Genomic DNA, 19,649 nt, shown 5'->3' on the forward strand with positions numbered 1-19,649 from the left:
CCCAGGACTGGGATGTGCACCAGAAACTGGCTCAGTTCCCAATCCCTTTCCTGGTGTTGGATCTGCCATGGCAGCTCAGAACACCCTGGCACCCAGTGCGAGTGCTGAGCAAGAGTGTGCTTGATTTTTCTTGTAGTTATTTACAGAAATATCTTTGATTTCACTGAAATCTCTAGGATGGCTTCTTTCCTACCCTTAGAGGACTTTACTGTTTAGTTCAGTGTTTTGCCAAAAGTTTTAGATTCAGTTATTCAAAATAATTTTTGTTTTAATGCAGTGTAACTTAAATGTGTTTGGAACTTCACGAATTTCAATGAAATTTTCATAATATATGTCGAAGTGGTATTAATGTATTAGTTGCCCACAGACTACAGTCATTAAACCAAGTCATGCTGCAGCTAAAGCAAAGTCAATGTTAACATCTGAAATACAGGCAAAACTGGGGGTGATGTGTTAAGAATTCTTTGTTTGCAGAACAAGTGTTATTGAGGAGCTTCAAGTCAGTGGGTTGTTTTAACCAGCAATGCTTAAACAAAAATCATGTGAGGCTGTTTTTCAGCATGGTGTAGTGAATCAGACATGCCTAACTCCTGTGCTCCCATCACTGTCAAAATTCTGCAATCACTGATAAACATTGTTTCAAATATTCTCCTTTTTTTCCTCTTTTTTTTTTTATTATTATCTTGTCTGTATTCAACTGATAAATAAATGATTTTGAAGAAACTACATCTCTCAAAAAACTATGAAGTTATTCTGGAAGAATAATTTCTGCAGTGCCCAGGTAAACCTGAAAGAAAAGCAATAACAAGAAAAGTATTTATAAAAATATATTTCACAAAGTAGGAAACAATACAGGAGTTTCTCTGAATACAATACATGGAGTAAATAAACAAACAATAATATAGCTCCAAAACAAAGTAGAAAATTAAAATGATTTGCATGTAATACGTAGTTTTCTTATACAATTGCTACTTCTAAATGGCAAGTTTGCATTACAAATTGAGTATGCTTGCAGCTTCTAGTGTTCTTTCTCTGTGTGCAAGAGCCCTGGTGCATCACTATGAATATTATAGAAAAAAATGCTAATAACAGAAGCAGTAAAATTATGTACACACTGGTTCCTGCTCTAATACAGTGGAGAACTATAAGCATGGTTTTTTTTTACTGTACTGTGTTATGTGTGGATTTCTAAAAGTCTATAGTTTAAATATTCACATGAACCAGTTTACTTCCAGCTGTTTGTGCTTGTATTAAAAACACCAGGTACTAGATTTATGAAGAAGATATAAAACTGTCAAAAGTTTTCTCTGGCTAGGTTTAATGCCTGCCAGCATTCTCTTAAAATTCAGCTACTGCAAATGGACAGGGAACTGCTTTAACCTGCAACAATTTGTCATTTTTCTTTTCAAAATGTACATGTATGAAACATTCATTATATAGAGAGAAAAAAATCTAACTGATATAATTTAGTTTTCTTCATAATCTTACTCTATAGATTATCAGTCTTAATAAATAAAAGCAGTAATGGACATCAATAAAATATTTATTTCAAAGATTAAACAAATAAATTCGATCTTTAGCAATAAAATCAGCAATTCTTTCATTTATGTAAGTCCATCCCATTTCACAGTTTTTTCTTTCAGAAGACGAAGCACAGGGTTGATCCTTCTTCTAGAAAAAGATCCTTTTGTGAGGCAAGGTTTTGCAGCCCTGCCTCTGAATCTCTACACATTAGTAGTATTTATTACCCATCACTGGAATGGATTAAGAACATGTGAATATTTTAAGGCTTGACACAATATTTAAAGATGATATTCAGTCTGTGGTTACGTGGCCAACAATTACTGTATGTACAATGGATGGTCACTGCACAGTAGGAGCCAGTAGGAATTGGCAATGCCATTTCTGCTCAGCATTGCTAAGAAGACCAAGATATTGCTTTGAACATTTCTGTGGCGGGATCTTTGTTGGCAATGCAGAAATAAACCTTTAGTTTTACACATACTGGGCAGGAGCTACTGTTCAACAGCAAATCCCTGCAAGTCCGTTTCCTAAGAGAGCACCAATTTCTTTTTTTGTTCTTTTCAATTCACTGAAGATAATCAAAGATCCAAATCTCCATCTTCAGAGTGGTCAAGTGAATATCAAATATCCAAAGACTTCTAGACACTCCACATACTTTACTTCACACTCCACAAGACTTAACCTCCTAACATATACTTTTTTTTTGGTTCAACATTACAATGTAGTTGATTTTATAGATGACTGGCGCTAAACTTGCCTCTAAAACAAAAAGCCACATTAGTTTTAACTAACAGCAGTGGCCCTAGAATATTACATGATCATTAAGTCAACAGGGAAAAAGTTTGTAATCCACTGTCAAGTTTCTTTGTCACTTTCTCCGACTGAGTAAAGTTCTCCGAGTCTTTTAAAGCGAGGACCCCATTCACTGAGGTAGTCAAAATTCTGGTCTGAGTCTGATGTGGAGGACTCCAAGGAACTAAGGGAACCAGCCGCTGACCCCTTTCCTTCATAGCCATAAATCTGGATAGAGTCATATGGCGGAGCTGTGGGATCATTATCAGCTTCATGAAGCCTTACATTAATAAATTCATCGACATCAACACCGTTAGGAACAGGTGCAAGACCCTGCCTGGGCATAAACTGAAGATCAGGTTTAATATCCTTGCGAGGCAAAAATCCATTAATTCCATCTGGATTTTGCAAAGTTGCAATGTCAAACGCTTCTGTATCTTCCTCTCCACCTCCTTCGTCGTCATAGCGGATGATATTTTCCCTCACATCTTCATCGTCTTTGATGATTAGAGGTTCATTCTTGTGTCTTCTCAGTGTCACAAACAGCACCACAATAACTGCAAAGAGAGCACCACAAGCTGATTAGGCAAAATATTTCCAATCCAAACACCACAGGGTGAGTGCAGCTGGGGGAGGTGAGAGGTTGCTTTTTGTGGAATTGGGAGTAGTGAGGGTGAAAAGCTGAAAGACCTATGACTTCAACCCCCTTCACATGAAGGAAATTTGATCAGAAGCTCTGATTAGTCATATAATCTTTGATTATCAGCTTTTATTTTCATCTGAAGCTCAATTTTATAGAAGCAATAAGATTTCTCATACTTCTAATTCTGAGCCTCAACTTTTCCCTTCAGAAGTGAAGTCGGGCTATCATTACTCACATAGGGTATAATGATCTACATTAGGGATGGTGTTTTCAAAAATAAGAGAGTGTTTTTCTGAAAACATAGCCCTCAGGGGAGAATGGAACCAGTGTTTTCTCTACCTGTTGCAAGACCCCTATTATGTAACTAAAAAGAGAGTGAGAAAATAAGTGAGAAAGAAAGAGCTTAGCTCAATTTCAGAATTGTGGACAGATGCATAAAAAACTCTAAATGGGTTCTGCAGCTTAATGCTGAAGCCTCAGTTACTGATGTAAATCTCAGTCACAAAGTGAAGCTGCAAAGTGCAGAAATTGGAATCTCCTTTCACTGTTCTCTCCCTCACTTGCTTGATGTTGTATACAAACATTGCATGTTTTATTAAAACATACCATAGTGCTTACCTTGTAAAGCTTTACTGTCTTTTGTGCCATTACAATCCAGAATAAACTTATAATAGAAATACACAAATACAAATATATATCATGGAAAGAGATAAAGCTGGAAGAAAACATCCAAAGGAGGGAGCTGGGGCTGGGGAAGGGCCTGCAGGGGCCACCTGAGGAGCATCTGAGGGCACTGGGCTGGTCCAGCTGCAGCAGAGGAGCTGAGGGCAGAGACCCCCAGAACTGCAGGGGCAGCTCCCAGCTCTGCTCTGGGCCAGGGACAGCACCCAGGGAGAGGCTGGAGCTGAGTCAGGGCAGGCTCAGGCTGGAGATCAGGGAAGGTTCAGCTTCCCCCAGAGGTGCTGGCACTGCCCAGGCTCCCCAGGGATGGGCAGGAGGCTGCCAGAGCTCCAGGAGCCTTTGGACAGCGCTCCAGGGATGCCCAGGGGGATTGCTGGGGGGTCTGCAGGGACAGGAGCTGCATCCATGATCCCTGTGGGTCCCTTCCCATTCAGGACATTCTATGATCCCATGATTCATGCAAGTCTTAGAACATACAACAGATCCATTTTCATGGGGTAGTCCACTATTCACCTTGCTGCTCAACACCCTGATCTGAATTTTCCCATTCCACACCTGTTTCTCCTGTAACTCGTGTGTGTGTCTGCTTTAGAACTGGACTTTGCTCTCTCTGCTTGTGTCCAGCTCTCAGCAGCTGAGGGATCCAGCCCTGCAGCAGGAGGTGTGGGAGCGGAGTGTCCCTCCTCCCGTGGGAAGCCCACCCCTCGCAGGCGGTGGGAAGGGGGTCCCTGTGCACCCACCGAGCAGCAGGATGATGCAGGCCAGGATGGCGATGAGGGCGCCCATGCTGAGCCCGATGGGCAGCACGTAGGCCTCCACGTTGCAGGACTGGACGATGCCGTCGCTGCTGCAGCCGCAGACGTGGATGGTCAGCGTGCCCGTGCTGCTCATGGGTGGCGAGCCGCTGTCGCTGATGACGATGGGCAGCAGGTACACCTCCTGCTTCTGCCGGCTGAAGCCGCTGTGCTTGGCCAGGATGCTCAGCGTGTTATCTGCAAAGGCAAAATTGGCAGCGGCTCAGCGCTCAGCCCTTCCCTGAGCAGGAAACCTCAAGGGATCACCCTCAAACTAGAGCCTTCTGACTGTTTGCAATATTTTTTTTCTTTTCTATTTTTATAGGAGAAAGGGTGAGAATGACCCCCTAGAAATTGAAGCCTTCTGCTAATGTTTTCATAATTCTAGTTACTTTCCCATGAAAGTTCTATAAACATAAGTTGTTTATCACATTCCTTCTAAGAAACATCTTTTGATGGATGTTTCTCATGACCAATGTGCTTGGGAAGGTGGCAAATTAATTATCCAATCCCTGGTCATTGTTGAGAATCTATATATACTGGAGTCAGAGAATAAAGGCACTGTTTTTCTGTCCTGACACTGAGAGGTGTTTGTGTGAATCATTTTGTGTTCTCCAGTGACAGCGAGGTTCCACGAGCTCCTTGTGCCAGCATGTGGCACAGAAATGCCTCCCCTTTCTGTCCAGCTGCATGAAGAAGTGCAATATATTCATTTTCTTGTGTCCCATGGTCAGATTTGATGATGGCATTCCCTTATTTCTCCTCTGCGCTCAGCACTACAGATATCTTCCCATCATGATTCACCACATTTATTTCCAGTCACACAGTCATAAAAACCCAGCCAGTAAAGCAAGAGGGAAATGAGATATTAAAGTAACCCAAACTTAAAGCATATTCACCAATTAACACAAATCTTCCTTTCCTTACAACCATGAACTGCACATTTTCCACTGCTATAAACAATTCTTCTTTTTTATACAAAGACAAAAGAAAAGCTAAATGCATTACAAGTTGTGGGCCTAATTTTGAGAGATCTAAACATTTATTTGGCCTCAATGAAGAAAAGAGATCAAACCAGGCTGTATCTCCCATGGAGGCAGACAGAAAATGAGTCTAAAACATTCTTACCTCTGCACACATATGAAGAAAGTTAATTTTAGAAATATAAAGAGGCATCTGACTGCATGGCATCCTACACAGCCATAGAGTTACACAGTGAAATCTCTCAGAGTCACTCAGTTCTCAGTTCACCATCAAATTAATACAGGTTGATTTTTCTTAGGGTAAGCATACAGATTTTAATTTGTATAGTTATACAAATTACAGGTTCTAGACAATTACAAACACACACAGATATCAATAATCTTGTATGTGTCATAGTGCTCAGGTATAAACCATGATTAGTGGCATGTCAAATATGCAGAAAATTCTGATTTCTTTATATACTTAAATATTCTCTGACTTTGGACTGCTTTATTCTGTGGAATAAAATAATAATTCAATACTAGGAATTATACTAACAGACTGAATGTTGACTTGCATTAGTTTGCTGTTTGTGTTTTGTTTCATAAAAAGAATCAGAGGCACACAGAAGAGGAATGTGTGTGTGAGTGTGTGTAAGTGTTGCTGTGGGATCCAATGACAATTTAAAAATAAAGCTGCACATCTTGTTTGGAAGAAGGAGCTGAGGTTCATTTTCCTGATGCATCATGAACAAAAGGAAGCTCCTGATATTTTATGTTCTAAAATGGACACATGCAATGCTGAATGTCATTCCATGGAAAGAAAGAAAACAACAGGGAGTGCTCATATGACAATAGGCTTCTCCTGAAGATCAGGTCCCTTCCCACACATTCTGTAATTCTATAATTTTCTATCCCTTCCACAGCAGAATCACTTACCAATCACATTTACTTGGCCTAGAGAGGTTCTTGTTATAATTTATATTGCAGATGATGTAACCATTTCAGCATTTTTCATACATTTAGATTATGCAACACGTGAAGGTCAATCTAAAAATTAACTCCTTCATAAAGCAGAATAAATATGGTCACTTTGCAGAACAAAAAGTAATCCTAATGATTTTTTTTTTACCTGCAGGAGTCCTGAGGTTTTATCTATTCCAGTTGGAAACAGTCACATCAAAACTGATGGCACCCTGGAGCTAAATAAATAGTCTAGCTCTTCCTTGTGCCCTTTTTAAAATGAAAGGAAGCATATGTGTTTACTGAAGACAAATTTCAGGTATAAGCTCTTAAGAATTCTGACAACTCAAATAGGACCCAAGTCCCTGATGACACCCAGTGTCACATGTGCCTGTGTGCTGCAGAGGAAAAGTCAGGTGTGTCTGAAGTCAATAATTAACACACATTTGGAAGTGAACAAACCCTGCACTCCTCCTTGGTTGGTGTGCCAGAGGTGTTAACACACGTGTGCAGGTTAAACCACTTCCAGTGCCATCCTTGTTCTCTGCAGGGAAAAAAGGGAAAAGTTATGTTGGAAAAATAATCCTGTAGCTCAGTTTCCCTGAATATGGGTGTGTAGAGCTTTACCAAAGTAAGAGTGACTACGTGATGTGTTAAAGTTCCTTTTTTGATCTGATAGCCTTCTTTTCCCCTTTGCCACCTCTCCCTATTTTCAAATACTGGAAAATAAATTCATCTGTCCATTGTCATTCTCCTGCAAAATTAAAAATATCCCAGCATAAGCTGCATCCTTAATCCTTTTGCTTTAACCTTTCAAAAGAGAAAAGAACTAAGTGGTGCTCAATTTCCAGCTCTTTCTTTGAGACAAATCCCACTCAGAGGTGTCACATCTGTAGTCATTTATTCCGAACTCCAGAGACTTTTACAGTTCTATTACACAGAGCTCTAAAATCCGTACTGCTACAGCCTGTTCCTCCCTGTGAACCTGCTGCAGTCCTTCTCTGCCCAAGCTGGAGCACAGGATTGATGTGCTGAGCCCAACAGCCCTGCACTTTACAGATATGCAAAACAGCAGAGGCACCTGCTTTAGGAAGGAACAAAAAAAGAGAAGCTGCACTTGCTGGAAACAGCTTCAGATCCTTTCCATCCTCCTGAGACACTCCCTGCCATCCTGTCTGCTGCAGAAAATTCTAATAAGCCAAAACCAGAGTGTAACCGAGGGAAAAAAGGGAGGATGTACTCTAAAGAGACAAACAGAAAGGGGCAGAAAAAGTGAGAGGGAGGAGAGATGGAGAAAATAAAGTGTCCAGCAGTGAAGCTTTGCTGAGTGTAAGAAACCACCTGGTATCAGTACTGGTTATCAATTCAAGTTCAGAAGAAATGAGAGAAAGCAAAAGAGGTGCAAGATATTTGGAATAATAACTGTTAGTTAAGTGCAAATTAAGTTGCAGTGGCTGGACAGTCAGAACCATTCAGAAGAGAATAACTTTCTTTTCTTACAGATGACTTGTTTGGTTGGATTTTTTGTTGTTAGTTGGGGTTTTGTTTGTTTGCTTATTTTTTATTAGAAACCATATTTGACTAAAAGTGAATATGTTATGCCTGGAAAGAAAAGAAACTGACAAGCAGAAAATACAAAAAGCAAAATGAAATGACCAAATTGTTTTGCCAATGGGCAGCAAGTCCTCCATTTGACTTAGGAATTTTGTTTAGCGATAAATTCTTTCCCCTTCATTGCTATGTCTTAAAATAAATATACCTTGATGTTACTGAAGATGTGGCTTTGAGTGAAGAACAATGACTCCCTAGCTGAAATTTTAGTTGGTTCCTAGAACTTGAAGATAAATCCTAGCAGCTGATCAGCAATAAACTCAATTTATCTGATTAGCTTTCTCCTTTCTGTGGACATTCCCCTCTCCTGGAGCTGACAAAACAACAGGAATCTCCTCCAGGAACAGCCTCCAGCACTGCTTCATGAATTAACTTGGCAGCAGGTGCTCAGCAGGAGAGGGGACAATCTCCTTCCCCTCATCTTCCCAATTAACCCACTGATCCTTCATTATAGCACTGCTCAGGTTGTTTATTTATTCATGGTACTTTTAGCAAAACAGGGCAAAGCACGTGCAGGAAGCACCCAAAGTTCTCTGTTCACAGAGCTCTGAGCTGTCTACCACAGGTGAAGAGACACTGAGTGTGCTCCTCCAGCCAGTGAGACACGTCCAAAGGGCTTGGACATTCTCTGTCACAATGAATCTCCTGGAATTCTGTGCCCTTCTCTGTGGGGAAGGGGCTAGAGAAGGTCATGAGCCTCTGAATGCCCTCTCCCTGGTGATGTACCAGCCACCCAGGAAGGAGCAGGAGCTGCAGCCTGTCCTGCAGGCTTCAGGAATGGTGTAAGGTCTGAATAATCATCACAGCATCGGTGTCAGGTCAGAGAGACACAGCTCTGGGCATGCACAACCACAGCTCCGAGCTGGAGCTCACTTCTGCCTACTCTACACATTAAAAACCTGGTGGCTCAGCTCCCTGGCTGACACTCAGCCTCTAAAATTTACAAGCAGCCTCTTGAAATAACCGTGACTGTTTGGGGAATATCTCCCTCACAGCTGGAACAAAGAATGACAATGCAGAAGGTCTTTGAAAGATGTGCAGTGTGGTTTCTAGACAAAAGTAGTTTGCATAACCACAACAATTACCACAGGGCCAAGCGCTTTCTGCAGATTCTACAACTGTTCTCAAATCTCTCAGATCTCTTTTGAGGTTCTTGGATGAAAGATTCTGAGAAAATGTAAATGCAATAATTTTAATACAGAGCTACTTCTGGATTTTCTGGACACGAGTGACTTTAATGGCATTGACAGCAATCAGGATGTGAAATTAGCAGGCACGAGTCAACTCCTTCACCTCCCACTTTGTGCAAGAATGAAACTTGCAATTTTAAGCCAGAAAATAAAAGAACAGAACAAAAGTAACAATCAGAAGCAGTGAGTTTGCATCATTTTCTCTGCACACATTATTGCAATTCTTTAATTCCCTTGCAGTCTCTCATATGTTGAGATCAGTGGATTTCCCTGCTGTGCCACCTTACACCTACAGAACTCTGCCTTTCTTTTTTTATCCCTTTTTCAATGTCCTCAGAAAGATCAAATAATTAATGGTATTAAGGACTTTGTGGTAGAAGTTGTTATCTATGCTGGATGTATTACTTATGTGAAGAATGAATTTTAATGGGAAGCTCTACAGATGGAAACAGCAGAATGACAGAAATATATGTTTCTTCCTGTTTATTGGAGCTATCTTTCTGTACATTTTTAAATCTCAGATCCTCTGTAAAATAGAGCTCTTTGACACAAGTAGAAGAGCAGCAGGAATATCCTCACTGTGACACTCCCTGCTTTTCTTGATAAGGAAAAGACACGGACAGCCCATTCATCTCCAATCTCTGTTCAAAAGCATCATCTATTCTTAAATAGAAACTCCAAACTTGAAATAACCAAGCAACTGAATTACTATCATCAAGGTTTCAGTGGAAACTAGCAAAACCCAGGCAGAAACCAGAGCACATGACATTTGAAGGCATGTGAGATCTAGAACTCTCAGCAGCCAGCTGCAGAGGCAATAGAAGAGAACATTCAAGAAAATGTTGATGCCATTTCAGCTTTGTATAATCATTAATAACCACAATTAATATGTATATGCCTCTTATAATTGTTAATATTCACTGGTGGAGACCTTTCAATGTCAAACACAGATTTTTAAAAGATCATTTCTGACACTGGTATTTTTGTTTTTCTTCAGAATTTAAACCTAATGGCAGAGAAATGTGAATGATAGGAAGACTCCAATCCCCTTTTTAGAGTCTGTGAAAAAAACTGTCCAGAAACACAGAGGGGTCTCAAAAAGTCACTGTATAAGTCACCTTTATTATTTTTGAATGTTTTCTCAGTCATGCTTTCTTTCTAGGAGAAGATTTACAAATAACACCTCTTTAGATTGGTGGGATTGCACTGCAGAAAGAAACCCAGTGAAAGCAGCCCCAAGTCACAGCCCACAGTCCCACACGTGCCAACTCTCTTGTTTCAGAATTTCTTTTTTCTGTTTGCAATTACAAAATCCCTGGGAAAGAACAATCCTGATCTTTCTGATCCACCACAAGAACCAGAAGTGACAACTCCAAGCACACCCTCATCCATGTTCACCTTGTAAAAAAACACTGCTCACAAACCAGCCCTGAGCTGAAAAACTGATTTATTTCTTTAGTACAAGTTGGAAGCATCAGTTCCTTGTTTCCAAAAGAATGAAATTAAAATGCTTTATGAGAATCACCCATGTAAGACAGGGTTTTTTAATTTTTCTGCCTCAGGCTGAAACACATTTTAAAGGAATATTTGATTAAAAGGGTACAATTATAAGTTTGTATGTTATAAATTTGGCAATAGTTAGTAGCAGAAAAATAACCTATTTGTTCATTAGAACTGCGATAACAATTTTGTTTTGTGATTAAACTTAGTGTTTTCAATATGACTCTAGTTATAAAAAACACATTTTTATGATACCATATGTATATATTAATATATCTGTATATACAACTGTGTCACGTGTATTTTACAGCTGTACCAGGCCCTTCTTGATGACTGCCTCAAACAAAATGCTCTTGAACATTTTAGAAGAAAAAGGACCTTTTGTCCAATCTAATAAATAAATCTAATAAATGCTTAATAAGGCATAAATGTTCTAGTCAAACAGAAGGCTTACAAAATCACCTGAAAATAAAGAGAGGCTGTTTTTACAGTATATTTTTCCTGATTTATGATGGCCAGACCATATGGGCACTGAAGCATCCACAGGTATTCCAAATTGTCCTGCTTTTCATAAATATCAAAAATTTGTGATGTCTTCAAAAAAGCAGATTGATGGTTGCTATCAAATTTGATAGCAGACATCAGCTGCAGAAGAAAAAAAATTTTGTCATAAAAATTCAGCTGCTTGATCAAATTCTCTTTCCTGCCCCACAGCAGGTTGTATTCCACACTAGCATATTTAATGGCAATTCACAAAGCATTCCTATGACAAATTAACAAACACTTGAATGATTTTGGCTTTTTTATAGACCTGGAATTTCTGCAATCCCCTAAAACACCAATAAGAACACAGGGAAAGACAAAGTTTTTCATGTGAGAAAATATATTGGTAGAAGAATAATTGGAAAATGTCACATATTTTTTATCTTTGATTATTTTCTCCTCTGTACCAGTTGGCTTAAATAATAACAGTTTATGCCAGAACTGAGGAGCTGAATCAACTAATGAATAAAAAAACCTAAACACGTTTCCATGTAGTCCTTTGCAGAAATAAAAAGTACTGCTGGGAATTTTGAATCATGAGCAAAGTAATATTTAATCGTGTATACATCATTCTCATATGTTAAAATTCCTTGGAAAGGGGAATAATTATGTTAGCACTACTGTGTAATACAGAACTTGTAGTAAATAAATTCTTGACAGAAGGAAAAAAAAAAAAAAAAAAAGCCAGACAAATTAACAGCAAAGTGATGATGAATAAGCATTTCCTCCTACCTTTTTCCTTTGAAAATGTGAACTTTAGATAATAGTATGTATAATTTCTAGTTCTATTCCTTTGGAAAAGTCTGAACTTTAGATAATTGTCTCTTAAGTATTCTAAAACTTTCCTTTGACCTTTAGTCCAGCAGAGCTATAATCAAACATAACTATATGGTCCCTTGCAGTCTAGCAGCAACTCTTGTATTTTGTACCTTGGATTTTTAACTCACTGAAGAAAGGACAGAAAATCCCTGCCAAAGAAATAGTGATGTAAAAGCATGCATTGAAGTGAAATAATACCAGTTTTATTGGTAATGGGGTAGAGAATAATTAGGACATGATACCTCTCTCTTTTAAATTTACAGACACATAGAACAAGTCAAAGCAGGAAATTTTGGGTTCTGGGTCTGTTTAAGCTCCACCTTGTCTGAGCTGCACCAACACACCTGAGTGAATCTCACTGACTCTGCTTTGTCCACTCATCTCTTCCAAGGCCCTGGTGCCACTTAGGCTTGGCACTCAATTATCATCTCAATTATTATTATTAATAGGAAGCAAATCCAGGCCAGAGAGGGTGTGAGATGTGCTAAAACAGCACTGGCTTTTGCCTGTCCTTTTTCTCTCCTGTATTCCAGCAGCCAGTCACAAAGCTGTTTACTAATAATGCCACTGCTTTGACATGCTTTACTTTATTTGGATCACATCACTACATGGCACGTGCATTGAATGGTACATCTGTAAAGTGTAAGAATTAATGCAGGTTGCCAAGCTCTGGTTTAGAAAGAGAGATGAAATGGCTGTCAAATGTGCTCAGCATTAAAAATACATTATTAACACAGCAATTTGCATAGACTGATGGATCATTTTTGAAATCTACATATTCTAGTTAATTCTATTCTCTTGTTATTTTAACCAAAAAGTTTCAGAAAGTGAGACGGTGTTTTACAGTGCTTTGATAAAATAATGCCTATATTTTGCATTTGAACCAAGAACTTTCCATTACTGTATTACCAGATTCCAACAAAAGTGCTGCAAGGATAAATAAAAATGCCAAGCTATCCCAAGGCTGTGCCATCTGCTTTTCCTTGGAGGGATAATGGATTCTTGATCTTTCTATGAATACCTACCTAACAAATGCAGTGTGGGAGGAGATGCTGGTGGCAGACAGGGATCTGAGCCCCTCAGGCCACAGTGACAGCTTTAAACATTGCACTAACTGTGTGTTCTCTTCTGTGTAGAGCTAAATCCCCATCAGGTTCAGGGAAATTCAGAGTGCTTTTGGCAGGTGATGGAAAAGTTCCAAGAGTTCCCACCCATATTCTTCAGCTTCCCCACTTCACACACATCCTCCAATTCTTACATCAGTGACTTCTAGGTCTGGAAAAGTTCACAGACCTCGTGACTACGAAGACAATCACAGATGTTTGAAGTGAATCTTTCTTTCTACAATGTGAACTATGAATATCACAGTAAAAAACATAAAACTTAAGTAGGAACCCTTTAGGTCTTAGATGTGATGTGTTCTTGCCATTGAAGTAATTTAACATCCACTTCTCCATGCCATGATAATCACCTTTTCCATTCCAATTCTGTGCTGAATGTACACAGGGGCTTGGTAAGGATTTAAAACAATTTACCAGTAAATTATACACCAGCCCTTAAAAACTAAATCTCTAATCAGACCTCTCAACCACACTGAAGTTTTGTTGCAACAGTGAAAGCCAAATTCCAGCCCTACCAATGTATTTCTATTATGCCACTTACTTTTTACTTAATGTCCACTTTGAAATACAGCAGCAGAAAGCAACCAGCAGACTATAAAAACAGCAACCAGCATTTATTGGAATGCTGCCTATTTGTACTGGTGTAATAAAGGTCTTGTCAGCACTTCCATTACAAAATGCCAATTTTCAGAGGTTTATAACTCTGACATAACAACTTCCTATGAAAAGAAATTTAGAATGTGGACTCTCTGCCAAAGAGCATTGAAAGTTAAATACAGCTTACGTTGGCCAGGGCATTTTAAGTCAGAAAATAAATTAAAAACAATTCTGACTTAACATTTTCTTGAGCTGGTGCCACTGAAGAAAAAAATGTGGCTTTGATTGTAAAAAGTGCCAGATTCTGCAGTTCTTATACACACAGAACTCCCTTGAAGTTCCCTGAGAATAATTTCTGTGAGAGCCCTGAAAGGAGTGCCATTATACATTTTTGTAAATGTCATCAAGAGTTATATTAGCTTTCTGTAATTTGAAAGACTGAAATGTTATGGTCTAACATTGCCCCTGGGCACACAGGCAGCATGATAATGACTTTGGGAAGACATTCTGATATGCAGATTACATATAACAATAACAATTTGTTATCATCAGACCATTAATGGCAGTAATTTAAACCTCTGTCTCACACCCAAAGGATTCACAGGATGCCTTACTAGAGGCACACCTCTCACCAAGGATGTGATTCCCATGGGGAAAACTCATGGCCTTTTGAAATGCAGGGAAGAGCAAAAGGCATCCAGAGAAGGAATTCCAGTGTGTGAAAAATAAAATAATTACCCATCTATAGAGTGGAATAGTTTGAAAAAGTTTTCAAATGAAACATCACAGATATTCATTGGAATGTTTCCAGACAACATGCAAACATTACACAGAAAAAACCTGGAAGAGCCACAAATTCCAGACTGGGATACATAGCTGGAATATGGAGAATCAAAGCAGGATCACACACATCTGAATTTAGATTCCAAGCCCAGGACAGAGTGCAAGACCCTGTCTTAGCTCTGTACGTGGTGGGAAACAGCACAGAACTTGGAAAGGAGGAGCCAGGGAAAGATGTCAGCACATGAATTCACCACAGAGATGTTACAAAGTCAATGCTAACATGGGTGAATTTATGAAAACTACAGCAGCAGTTGAGAAGTTGTTTAGAGTTCTCATGGAATCACAGGATGAGTGAGGTTGGAAGGGACCTCCAGATGTCACCTGGTCCAACCCCTGCTCACCACAGCCCACCTTGTCCAGGTGGCTTCTGAATATCTCCAAGGATGGGAGTTCTAAAAACCTTTGTATTCACAATTGAAATATAAATGGGACAAAACAAGAGACATCTTATTCAGTGTTTCTTTTCATCCCATGAAGAGAAGTTATGCGATATAAATACATAAAGAATCTGTAAGCTGAGAGAACACCTTGCAAATGGTTCCTTGTTGTCTTCTAATTTGTGATGAAGAATCTGATAAAGTACAAGTGAAGCATTTAGGCAGAAGCTGCAATAAAAATACAAAGCATGATCACATAAAAATATTAGAAGAGATGGGGATTCTGCTGGCAGAAGAAAATACATCTCCATATGCCAAAAAGACCACTGTGATAATGAAGAAAAAACATAGAAAGTCAAAAAAGGTGAGCAGAAAAAACCCAGTAGATACTTTGAAAAAGTTATGCTTCCTTACTGGAAAAAAAAAAAAAAAAGAAAAATCATTTTAGTTTTGAAAAAGCTATGGTCTATATATGAATTTTTGAAGCAAGTGGTTCTGCTAGATAGACTGTATTAGAACTCTATAAAGTTTTTAGCAACTACATCTTTTGATCTTGCCTGTTAGCGCAAAAAAGGCACAAGACAAGAAAAAGTTGATTTGTTCTTTTTTTCTCATTTAAAAATAGAAAATATTAGTACAAAGAAGCTGTAACAAAGTGGATTAGATAAAGATGATACAGAAGGAGATGGCAGGTGTAGAACTGAGTCTAAACTACCTCCCTCTGTATTCAGTATTGGAGCTCATATCAAAGATGCCACAATACCTCAGCTGCCATCAGACTGAGCTCCACCATCTCCTCCCCTGACAAGCAAATTCCTCATGTTTCCTGCCTGGGACTTTCAGAAGAATCCAAAATACCTGTCGCTTAGAGCACTCCTGAAACTCAGCCTTTTCCAGCCCCCAGGGAACTGCTCACAGCTCTGCAGTGTTTGCACAGCACAATGGCAGCACAGTGATTCAGTGTTTTATCCAAATTCATACAGGAAACCCATAGCCAAGCTAAACAGAAGTGTTCCAAACTCCACAACAATTCCTCAAGCAAAAATTCATCACTTCTGCAGACTGCTCTAAGATCACAAAGTCTTAATCTTCGCTGGGGAACACTGCATAGTTTACAGGAAGGTCCCATATAATGGATGAAAATGTTATAGAAAGTGACAGGACCCAGCTAAGCAAGGTTAAGGAGCAGCAAGTTGGAAAAAGGCTACATTAATTAATTTTATTTTTTTTATTATTTCAAATAACCTATACTTCAGCTTGAGTTTTAGGTTAGACTGAATGAGAATTTGCACAGCACAAAGCCTGAAAGTTTTACCTGTGTTTACCAAAGTGATGTGAAATTGTTATGTCATTAAAGGGAGGAAAAACTTCAGTGTTTGTGTTCCAGACAGCCCAATATCCTTAGAACAGAGAACTTCCATCAGCATTCAGAGATTACTGTTGGTGCTCTTTTTAAGGTTTATGACTTCAACAGCAAACTCCTCACAACTCCACCAAGAGGACTTCATTCTTGGCTTAGCTCTTGGAGTCAGACACTCAAAAAATCCCAAACCTCCCGAGTTCCTGTTACTGTCTATCACATACACAGACCTCAGCCTACAGGCAGAGTGAAGTTTGCCAGGCTGAGCCCAGGGCTAGGCAGGCCAGGCTGGGGCTCAGGCTTTGCTCTCTGCAAACAGCTCCCACTGCTCCCTGATCCCTGCAATCGGCTCCGCATCCATCAGTTACCTTTGGAGGACCCCACGAGCTCTTCTTCTTCAATGCCATCAAGCAGACATCTGGTCCTTTTCTTCAAGTTCTATTTATCTCTCCCTAACAAGCTGCCTTATTATCTCACTTCAAACAGGGGCCCATCTTCACTCCCTCTCTAATCAGTGCTGATTACCAAGTGTGCACATCCTATCATTTTAGGATATGCAAACTCTCTCCCCAGACTAGACAGGTCAACTGATGCATCTCATTTCATTGCTGCCTTTGGCTCTGTGGGTAAGATCAGTCAAATCATGTATTCTACCTCTTCCCTGCCCTCTGAATGGATTGCCTTCTAGGCAGATTTATTATATAAATATTACATGCTAATAATTCCATAAATATGTCACTAATTACTGGCTGCTTGCCAAGTAAAGTACGTCCTAATTAGACAGAATTAAATGAAGACCAACAAAGTGACATATTTTACAACAAGATCACCCATAAAAATGCCAAAATCAGGAGTTGATAGAAAAATAACCTAAGTGGTACAAAACCCCCAACCAACTAAAAAAAAATGTTTTGTCTCCCTTGTTCTCTAAAGGTTGATGTCAGAAGCTGTAGTAAAACATCATTAAAAAATTTCATGTTTCCTTCAGTGTGTCACTGCTCTATTTGCTGTGACAGAGAAATACAACCCGTTCTTAAACAGTCACCTCTTCAAAATGAGTAAGAAGGAAATAAAAGGGTATGTAAAATATAAAATATAAACTTATTTCAGCACACCAGACAGGCTGAGGAAAATGCAGAGACACAGAATTCACATAATAATGTCATGGTCACCCTGTAGGAACAATGACTGTGATTCCAGCAGTAGCTCTTTCCTTGTTGAATTGGTTCAAAACAAGATGCAAACTGGAACATGATCTGAGCCTTTTAAGCTCACATTATAATGTCAGTTGTGTAATAGTTAATCAGATAAGCCTTAAGGCTAAGTGTGAAAAATCAATACCTTCTATTTTTAATAGAAGGTCCACATGCAAATAGTCTGATATAATGACAAAAGGAGATTTTTTCCTAATCAAAGGAAAAATTAGCAGTTAATATGTGAGGATTCCCGCTTAAATTGTTTTCACTTTTAGCCTGTTTATTCTTCCTCTAGTAAAACAGTGTTGGTGGTCTTTTAATCTTTACTGCAACTGCAAGTTTAAAATGAGACTCCTATCTAGTTTCTCATTAATTGACAAAACTGCAATTAAAGCAACTAATAAATTCATCCTCAACAGTCTGTGTTTAGGATATGACAAAATAAAGAGATATTCCCTAATGAGAGCAACCAATACATTTATAAAGAGAGGAAGGAAGGAAGGGAGGGAGGGAGGAAGGGAGGGAGCGATTCTTGTTTAGGGATAAAATCCAAATATTTGAAACAAAACAAAAGCTAACCACGAGGAGAACACAGGAGAACTTAGATACAATATGACTCTGCTGAGTAATATACTGAGGTGGTGATCGGGCAGAGGTTCTACCAGAACCTTTGGCCTCAGGACATCATTCCACTTACTCAGAATTAAACCAATTTCCAGGAAACCAAACATAGTCAGTGCATTGTCCATGAAGATTTCCACTACAGAAATTGCTTTTTGCAGAAACCTGGAGGAGTCAGATCTGATACCCATCAAGCCAGAAGTGGTACTTAAAAATCTCTTAACTCTTTCAGAAGGTAGCTGATTAAAAATCTGGAAAATTATCTCCAAATATTATATATTCACTTAGCTATAAATACTACTATGAAATAAAGTCCAAGAATACCATAATCATGGGTGCTGTGAGTTTTTAAGGAGTTATGTTTTCACTCAGGGAACCTTTAAGGCTGGTGGAGCAATGTTTCACAGAACCCCAGGATGGGTGAGGCTGGAGGGGCCCATGAGGGCTCCTCTGGTGCCACCTCCCTGCTCCAGCAGGGCCATCCCAGAGCCCAGGGCACAGCAGTGTGTCCATGTGGCTCTGCAATATCCCCAGGGAGGAGACTGCACAGCCTCTCTGTGCTGGTAGACCTGGTACAGCAGGTCTTACTGCTGTTAGAGCAGAAGTTCTGCACTCAGTAACACCACCTTTCTGCCTGCTAAGCAGCTCAGCCTTGAGACCTTGATTTAATGTCTATTTTCCATTATGTGTCTGAAATTAAGTCACACTGAAGATTCAATTTGTTCTTCTCTGCTATTTCTTTCATCCATGTTATTACTAAACCAGATTTTCAAGCCAACTTACTGACCAAATTCTTTTGTTCTCCTGTTTTGTTTTCACAACCTTTTATCCCTTACTTGTTTTCCTTTAGATTTATTATGAAATCAATGCAATAAACTGGGAAAAGAGAGCTAAGGACGTTACACTACTGAGCTTGATGAAACTCCTACAGCAGGAAAATTCACAGCTGTCGAATCCATTCCCTCATCATGAGTAAGCACTGTCATGCATATGGTGCACAACACTGACCTCAGATCTTTTTCACTCAGATTGCATCTGGTTCTCAATTAGTTTGATTTATAAAATGAAACATAATTGACGTCTTGGCAACATTCTGTTGCTAGCAGCACAAATAATAAATTAAGAGCGAGTGAAGTAAAAGTCTCTTTAGTCATGTATGCATAATGGCAGGCTGCATGTATTTGGGATTAGCCTGGGTGCCATCACTCCCACTGGATGCTGTTTGGGTCTGGGTCATGTTTGCACTAATGCTCTGCAATAACTGTGTAATTGTGGCTGATTCAAATGACCAAAAAAAGGCAGTCTCTGAAAGGATGGGATGCTGTGGGAATTAGTCTGATTTTCCAATGTGCATATACAACTCCTCTGTCGCTGTCTGAAAGTTTGCATTTGGGAGGCTTGGAAAGAAGTTGTCACCACAGAGCTAAACTGAAACAGGATGGAAAGATTTAACAGCATTTGGAACAGAAGCTCCCAGGAAACACTTTGCCAGTGCAAAACCATCAAAAGTAC

The 19,649-nt window shown here is 39.3% G+C and overlaps 1 protein-coding gene across 1 annotated transcript in view; it reads right to left on the reverse strand.

The window, feature by feature from the left end:
* Positions 1–814: 814 nt before the first annotated feature.
* CDH8 (cadherin 8) overlaps positions 815–19,649 on the reverse strand; it is a 150,770-nt gene continuing 131,935 nt past the window's right edge. Inside the window, exons 12-13 of the mRNA XM_033517205.1 lie at positions 4,381–4,632; positions 815–2,873 (exon numbers count right to left, since the gene is read on the reverse strand). Coding sequence (XP_033373096.1) covers positions 2,380–2,873; positions 4,381–4,632 — 746 coding nt within the window. The 3' untranslated portion in view covers positions 815–2,379. The remainder of the gene's footprint in view (positions 2,874–4,380; positions 4,633–19,649) is intronic.

The sequence above is a fragment of the Parus major genome, chromosome 11 (genome assembly GCF_001522545.3).
Source record: "Parus major isolate Abel chromosome 11, Parus_major1.1, whole genome shotgun sequence".
NCBI lineage: Eukaryota > Metazoa > Chordata > Aves > Passeriformes > Paridae > Parus > Parus major.